Source organism: Anoplolepis gracilipes, chromosome 11 (assembly GCF_047496725.1).
Source record: "Anoplolepis gracilipes chromosome 11, ASM4749672v1, whole genome shotgun sequence".
NCBI lineage: Eukaryota > Metazoa > Arthropoda > Insecta > Hymenoptera > Formicidae > Anoplolepis > Anoplolepis gracilipes.
Genome location: NC_132980.1, coordinates 8,916,975 through 8,926,300, shown reverse-complemented (window position 1 = coordinate 8,926,300; position 9,326 = coordinate 8,916,975). Strand labels below are relative to the sequence as shown.

At 23.4% G+C, this 9,326-nt stretch overlaps 1 protein-coding gene across 1 annotated transcript; it reads right to left on the bottom strand.

Moving 5' to 3' along the window:
• Positions 1 to 1,321: 1,321 nt before the first annotated feature.
• LOC140671203 (very long chain fatty acid elongase 7) lies at positions 1,322 to 4,665 on the bottom strand. Its single transcript, XM_072902385.1, has 5 exons — positions 4,211 to 4,665; positions 3,173 to 3,363; positions 2,760 to 2,840; positions 2,117 to 2,300; positions 1,322 to 1,806 (listed from the first exon to the last, which is right to left on the bottom strand). Exons 1-5 carry the CDS (start codon positions 4,269 to 4,271, stop codon positions 1,460 to 1,462), a joined length of 864 nt encoding a protein of 287 aa, XP_072758486.1. The 5' UTR covers positions 4,272 to 4,665; the 3' UTR covers positions 1,322 to 1,459.
• Positions 4,666 to 9,326: the final 4,661 nt, after the last annotated feature.

Below are 9,326 nucleotides of genomic sequence, written 5' to 3'. Positions count from 1 at the left end.
TGTATATGATGGATACAAGATTTATATATGATTTAAAAAAGTAATTTTTTATTATACATATATATATAATTTTTAATAAAAATTTTTTCTAAATTATATATGTAGATAGAGTGTATTGTAGATAGAGCGTACAAAATATATTATAATTTAATATCAATATACGCATATCTATATCTGTAATATATATCTGTATATATCTATATATATCTATATCTATATTATAATTTATATGTTTAATTAAATTTTTATTTAGAAGAAATAATAATAATAATAACAATAATAATAAAAGCAATATAGAACTGTGGCACACACATTTATAAAAATCTTATCATTTTTTATCTATCTATTACAAAAAATGTGCACTTCACACTTTATTTATATCACAAATATAATATAAATAATTTATGATATATGATATGATAATTTATCATATTTATATTAAATTAAAATTATAATGATTGAGATCCATGATTATATGTATGAGCGCTGATAATGATTAATATTTTAATTACATCGTTGTTAAAGCTTTTTTTAATGCAAAAAAAACATTTCTGATATTGTAAATTACTTTAAGTCGTTTAAAACATGAAAATAATTGCCTAAAATAAAAATTATTATAAAATTTCCCAATCATCTAATACTGAATTTAAAATTTTAATGTTTATATCATTCCAAGTACAGTATATTACAAAAAACTTCTAATATTGTCCTTATTATACAAAAAATGTAAAATTAAACGAATGCAAAATACATAAGTGCAATTGAAGAATGTCATTAAATAAAATATAAAGTGTATTTTTATGGCAAAAAAAAAATAAATACAAAAAATGATAAAATTTTTATGAGTGTACAATGTATTCTCCCCTATTACTTATACATATTATTTAAGACATTTTTGTATTTATCTTGTAAAAATTATTTTTTCTACTCATAAAATTTTATACGATACCATCATGATGAAAAAAGAATATACATACATATTTATAATTAGAATTTTACAAATTGAATTTAATATTAAAGTAAGGAACTAATTGTAAGTATAATCCCGAAAAATAATTTGATTAATTGATTGATACATTATAATACATAACTTAAAACAGATCTGTAATTTTAGATATCAAAAAGTTACGCTTTACTGTGTGTTCATTTTTACACATATTGAAATATTTGTATGTAACCAACATTAATAATCAATTTATCAAAATAAAGGTTTGTATATTACAAAAATATATTATTATATGTATTATTAAGATATATTATTAAATATATCATTAAATGTTCAACACATATAAAAAGATTTTCGAGCCACCTACTTTTGAGAAGCACATTAATATTAGTGCCAAATATATTCTATACATATATATATATATATATATATATATATATATAAGAAAGACAGAGAAAAAGAGAAAGAGAGTAAGAAAAAGAAAAATACTAAACAATACATTATATTTGGAATTCATTGTTTTTTCGATTCCTCTTTCGAGATTTCAGCGGAAATGCCATTTGTTTCCGTTTTTTTCGATACCACTTTAACTGCTGATCGTTTTTTAATATACGTTTTATAATAAAAGTCCCCGAATAATACAATCATGAAGAAATTCTGTGGTACCATTATGTATACTACCCAAAACGGAAAGCCGCAGTCTTCCACCCAGGTTAATTGTACGTAGTGTAAAATAATCAGGAGAAATTGGACTAATTGCAACTGAGTAATATATTTCTTCCATGAATTTGTATCTATCTTCATAGACGATAGCAGATAATGCGTGTACATTATCGTGTGTACAAATGTATTGAGCAATCCTGAAATAAAATGTTAGTAATCAATTAATCACAAAGTACGAAATCTTCTCACTTATAAAAAAAATTCATTCAATAATCGTGTATTTAACTTTGACAAATACAACTTCTCGATTTTTAATTTAATATAATATAACATAAACATAACTGTAATTTATATATCAAAAAATTAAAAAAAAATAATTTATTATCTTGCAATTACGTATAGCTTTAATAATTACTGGATATTTTAAAAAGAGAATTATTAACTAAATTAATAATTACGAATTATTAACAATCATAAATTAAATTTTTTTAAATTTATGATATATACCTAGGAAAGTAACGTGACCGCCAGGCAGATATTTAGTGGCACCCCAACTTCCCATCACCATACCCACATGATGATATACATGAAGAAAGGTCACTTGACTTTGTTTCTTTCTAAGCACGAAAAAAATTGTCTCCAACAAATCCATTAGTTTAATCAGGAAATAATGCCACATTGTTTTGGTGATCTGTTTAGCACATACAGGCAGATATAAAAGCTTTTTTCTTGTCTCTTATTTCTAAATGAAAAATAAAGCTAAAGATATTTATGATACCTAATGTGCTATTTGATCGGATTATTGATATAATTATACTCATATTCTTATGTTATTAGCTAAATAGTTATAATATTATCGTTATTTTAAAATTTTATTTTATAAATAAATATAATTGGTAATATAAAATTAGATAATTCTAACTTAAATTCAATTTTTAATTAATTAAATTCTAGTTTTAAAATTTTTCACGGTCACTGATATTCTCAATGGAAAGAGTTTCCAGATGAATTCGAAACTGTTAACCCTGAAAATGCAAACTATAACGTTTGTGAAACGTCGACATAACGCTGTCCCAGCGGCATCCATCAAGAAGCACTTTCCATTGAACATTAATTAAATTTTTAGGATTAATTAAATTTTTACAATTACCTCTATGGCCTTTGGTGTATGTGAATAATCAACGGGTTCGCAAAAGTAACTGAAGTCACGTAACCATCCCAAGTCTAGTGCCTGTGAAATATACATATAATTTAAAAATATTAAGAAATTTATTCAAGCATGTTGATTAATAAATTGTATTGAATTTTATAATTAATATAAAATTAGTAATACATTAGTAGAGTCGTAATCTACATCAAAATAATTAATTTTTGTAGAAAAAAATTCCGAGACAAATTTCAATAGATATAAATATTTTTAGAGACATATTTTTTTTAAATATAAATTTGTCGATTATTTTTATTGTCAAATCATATTATTTTTAAAGATTCGTGCAAACCTATACATGACAGGAAAATATTTTCTTGTTTTTATAAATAGAGAAATTAATTAAACATACTTACTCTATAAAATATGTATGCATTTATTATAATTTGTAAAAGATTATATATTTGCAATATCCTGTTTAATTGGAAAGGTTGTCTTTTTGACATAAGTCTCGGTCCCAAGTTATAAACAAAATATATATAAAATCCAAGCAGAGCTAAGCCAGGCAATGGCGAGCCGATCATAAAGTAATCTTTGGTACGTGGATCTTGCAATGTAAGAAAAATTAAATTATATTAGTATAGTCTTGTACATATTTAATAAGATTAATTATATATTTACATCAAAATTATATTTATTATGAATATTGAAAGATAAATTATATTTATTAAATGTTGAATTAAAACGTATGTTTTACTATTAATTTTACTATTAGTTTTTATATTAAACATTTAAAATTATATTGTTAAAAAGTTTAAATTGCTATATATTGTTTGTTATATTATTATTACATTAATTTTGTTAAAAACTTTACAATAGAGAAATTCAATATGCAAGCGTTAAAAATAACATTATAATTACTCTAATATTTCTTTATCCGCTCTATATAATGATTTTATGTATAGCTCTTTAATATTTATACAATTAAATAATCTTACACTACATATTATTATCCTGTTTATGTATTTATATTTATGCATTGCAGAAAAATGATACAAGATTTGATAATTGATACATGCTAATTGTGCACTGATAATTGAGAGAAACAGAGAGAGAGAGAGAGAGAGAGAGAGAGAGAGAGAGAGAGAGAGAGAGAGAGAGAGAGAGTCATGTACGATAAAAGAATACATATCAAGAGAGAATATTATAAACTAAAATGAATAAATATTATAACACTTGTCCTAAGATTAATAGCTTTTCTTAATATGAATGCCTATTACTTCTAATTTATTAAAAATGACATTTGTAAATAATCTTCAATGAATTAAAATTCTTCTATATAAAATTTAATTTTTTATAATTTAACGATCATAAACTATTGCTTTTTTTATATTCTACAATATTTTTCACTCTAAATTTAATATTTGATGTAAGTGATAAAACAAAATACTCACCTGCCAAATTTTCGTTAATATATTTATATATTGCTATGAATTCTCGTATGATTGAAGCCATGATAACGTGCGTGAATAGAACTTCAATATTATTTTAATATAATTTGAAGGACCAAGGAAAATCGTTTGCACAATTACGACTTCCTTATCAAATAATAACAAATAAAAACGTTGGTTAATTAACTTGATGTATTCTCATTTTCTAACAATACAAATGTATAATTCCCATTGGGAACAATAATTCAGTGTTTTGTTTTCTATTTTTCAACTTCTTCAATGGAAGTAATTATCTCTAATTGTTATCCGAATTGGATTATCTCAAATTTGTAGTAAACATTTCACTCGCCTGTCATAAAAGTTTTTACTAATGTATCTTTCCACTAATTTACTTCAATGTGACTAGCCACTATGAAACTCGCGAATCGACTGCAAAGACGCGTTTTCGTCTCGTCATAAGTTTCTTCATTGTATTATAATTACAGTACGTTTGCTTAACAAACACCTCCAGGGCACCTCCAGGTGTCGCACTGATGCTTATCCCTTCTAGGAAATGTGACCTTTCAGAGAATTTAACTTACAATCATGAAAAAATGTTGAATATTTATAGATAATTGAAAAGAAATTGCTCTAGTGATATCTAGAAGTTTATTTGCATTTTACTCTTTTTTATTTTTCATTATTCCCTAATTAATTTTATTAATTTGTTGGAACTAAATATAATATTTTTTAAGCCATGCTAATGTGATCTGTATGGGCAATATAAGAGAGGAATTAATATTTGTGCACTTTGAAAATAATTTTTGAAGATAATTTTTTACACAAAAAAAGAAAAATATAATAATATTCTAAAGCTTCTAATTTATATCATATTTATATATATATATATATATATATATATATATATATATATATAGATTTGTAAGTGACATAAACTTAACGCAATATTTGTTTCCTTTTTCTATGTATTTAACAATATACAATATACAATATGTTTTTTTTTCTTAAATTATCCTCAAAATTGTTATATTTTAATCATCATATGTCACGCAATAATGCTATAGGTAAATTGTAAATAATTAACTTGCTCTAAATATTCACCAATTTATTTCAAGAAAAAAGAAAAATTTTGTATTAATGATTTTCCTAAATATATATTTTAAAAATTTAATTTGTCAGTTGTACTAGAAAAATAATGCTTAACGCACATTTTATATATTGCACGCATTTAAAAAGAAAAACATCTTTACTTCTTACCGTTCTGGTTAAAAAGTTGGCATATCTTTTTCAGCTTATTGTTAGCCTTGTAACCGACATCGCGAGTTTCCGAAATTTGTTAAGTCCCTAATTTTGTCGGCGACACACTTCTCCAGTTTCATTATCTTCGCAAATGATTCCGACTAATTGCAATGTAATTGCACTCACAATGCTCAGACACGTGATATTGTTATAAGAACGTGAATGTGAAACGTTGCAGCAATCATGACCAACATTTGAGAAAAGAAAGACATGCACGTTTGTTAGCGTATATATTTATTTACCCATACGCAATCGTATTGCATAATAATCAAGAGCATATAAATTGCTAATGAGAAAATTGCATTATAAGAATTTATTAATAGAGGAAACTTAAAATTTTACCAATTTTTTTTCTTCATATTTAATCACTTATTAGAATACAATATTAATTTATTTTTATATATTTATTTTATTATAATATATTAATAATATTAATATTTATTTTAATAATATAAATTTACTTATTGTTTATTGATTCAGATAAGTACAAATCAATTTTCAAATACATGAAAAAAAATAAAGATGGATTTTTATAAGAAATTATTTAATTCGAATTTTTTATAACACAATTGATGAGTTAATTAACATACAATGTACAGTCACTGACCGCTTAAAAAGGTATTTGCCATCTCATAATTATCAGGCATTACATCTTTAATTATAAAAAATATGCATATTGGAAATATCATAAACGTAAATAAATAGTAACAATTTTATTGTATATATAATATCATTTCTATCATTGTTGTTCGATGATATTTCAATTCTAATAAAACTATTAATAATTATAATTTAAGTTTTTTTTATGTTATTTATGTTTGTTATCTGAAAAGTCAAGCAAAAAAGGAAATAATAAGTGGTTCTGATTAAACAATGATATTTGGAAAAAAGCAACATCACATGATAAAAAAGTACTATCACCAATTTGCAAATATTTTCTTGTGAGAGCTACAGCTAAAATTTCTAAAAAGAATCACTGTATCATTATACAAATAATATTCTACTCGTTTTATAATAGTATATAAGCAATACAAAAATATCGCGTATATAACATAAGTACATACACATATATTTTTTAAAACTTACATACATAAAATATATATACATATTTGCAAAATTTAAACTCTTTATTCATAATTAATTAGCGTTAATATTGTTTGTACATAAAGTTCGAAAATTTACAGAAAAATTACGAATATGTGAATAATTCATGTGCAATCCCGCTTATTTATTTTAATATATTATATATTATATTTTTCCTTCTTCTCCTGTTTAAGTTTTTTTTATTTTTGTCAATTTTTGGAAATAGAATTAAGAAAATAACAATTAGTGCTTGTCGTGCTCACTGTCCATGTACCGTCACCAAATATTATTCACGTAATGCCGCGCGTGACGTTAGTGTCAACGTTTCACAATTAAGTTTGTAATTATAATTCTTGCAAGAATGCGAGAATAGAGTAAGAAAATGTAAGTAATTTTGCTCATAAATTATGCAATTTTTAGGTATTTAAAACGTTTAGTCAAAAAAAGTGCATATCTTTTCAATAACAGGGAAAAATATGAGAAGAAAAGAGAAAGGAAAGAACATATAGAAAAAAAGTAAAGACTTTAAATAAATAATACAGATTATTGAAGAAACGTATTTATTTTACACGAAAAAAATATAAGCAATTTTCCGTTTTAGTCTAGACATGTTTTGCGATCTCGGTAAAGATGAATACATTTATGTTTATACAAAATATTATAAAGACATGACATATTATAAAGATTTATTCTTTAAACTTTAAACCATAAAAGTCTTTACTTAAGAGTATTTTGCATTAAAAATTATTTCCATGAAACAGTCTTCAGATCTCCAAAATGCAGAAATATTCATGTTAATTACTTAAATTAAAGGTGTGGTAAAAAGGCATAAATGAGCCATACATGTGTAAATTAAATTATAAAAATTGTTTAATGCAAAGTTAGAAATTGTCACAAAATTAAAGGTCGTTTTGCAATAAAAAAGTGGATGTAGTCATATCGGCAGTAACTAAAAATATGAACAAAACTATGAATAAAATCAAACGTAGCTAATAAACTAAATTGCAATAATCTCGACTGGATAAAATACATAATAAATACAATAATACAAATATATAGAAACTAGAAAATTATGAAATATATTAAACCGATGGAAAGTAAGAAAATGATAACACGTGTCGACGTTAATTACTTAATTTTCGAGATATATTTCATAATTGTGAATATAAGTTAATATTATCGCATTAATAATATGACAGGTATTTTACTTTAAAATTAACAATATCCTAAAGTTAATTGGATGTTAATATATCCGTAAAACTTCCTCTTATACATAGTTAATTGTAAGAATATCAAATAAATAGTTAAATATGTATTAATTCATGTGAATATGTATATAAAACTACTCTATATACAATTAAAGAGAAAGAAAATATCATGATGACGAGGAAATGTTCAACCAGTGGCGCGATGATATTTTTTTCAAGTTTCAAATATGTCATCTTTTCTCTTCTTTATGTGAATATAGATAAATATTTTATATTAATTTTCACGAAAAAAATTATATTTAATTAGATTTTGTTTATATAATTATTTGTCAAATATTTTAATTTTTTGTATAATAAGAAAAATAAAAATACAGTTAATATTTTCGTTTTTTTATTAACTGGAATCTATTGAACAAAAAGACACAAAATTTACTTTTACATAAAATTTTAGATTTGACAGTAAAAAAGTTTATATATTTTCTACATATTTGTCTAATAGTAATATACATGATTCAAAGTCTTCACATGAAGTGGAAATGAGAATTTTTAATTAGTTCTAAGGTTATGACCTAGTCATTCTAAAGCTATGACGTAAAATTCTTGTTTTCCTTAGACTGTGTATATTATTATAATGATTGATAGTTGATGTAGACAAAGACTTTAAAAAATTTAGCAAAATGACAGCGCAAATACGCAAAAGAAGACTGTTTAAGTAGAAAAAAAAATTGATTTTATTAGAGAACGAAAGGCAATTGATTTACATGAGATTTGTAAAATCTCGTAGCAAATATTATTCAAATATAAAGCGCATTATTGCTTTTGATTACGAGCGTCATAATTGTATCCGATATACGTACAATAAAGGCACTATGATTTTGTTTTGTCCTAAAATAATATGTAATAATTGATAGAGAATATATAATTATTTACACATACTCTATCAATTATACATTAATTATTTTTTATAATTTTCTGTTATTGCAATTGTGCTTAATTTATAATTAATATACATATATTTAATATCCAAACTTTCTACGTATATATATAGATATATATCTTGGATAGAATAAGCAAATGTAACACATTTATTCCACAAAAAACAATGTTTTGCGTATTTTATTATAAAATTTTTAATGAAAGTAGGAAATACAAGTCAGAAAAATATACATGCGCATTTAAAAAGAATATGTGCTATATTCCTTAAAATACACATCTTAATACACTATTTTACAGTTATGTAATTATATTGTATAATTTGCACACAATTTTCTATAAATATCTCTTGATACTATGAATATTAAAGTCTTTTATGTGTGTATGTATGTGAGTGTGTTCTTAATTTTATTCAATTTATTTTCAAGTTACGGTGAATATTTTGCGCAGCGTATTTTACATCTGTTGGTATTTTACATGCTAGTGATGCAATAATAAAAAAATGTTAATATTAAATCATTCTTAATTAGAGAATAAAACGTTATGTAATATCTGTTTTTCATTATATAGATATAAATGAATCAGCACTTTAACTG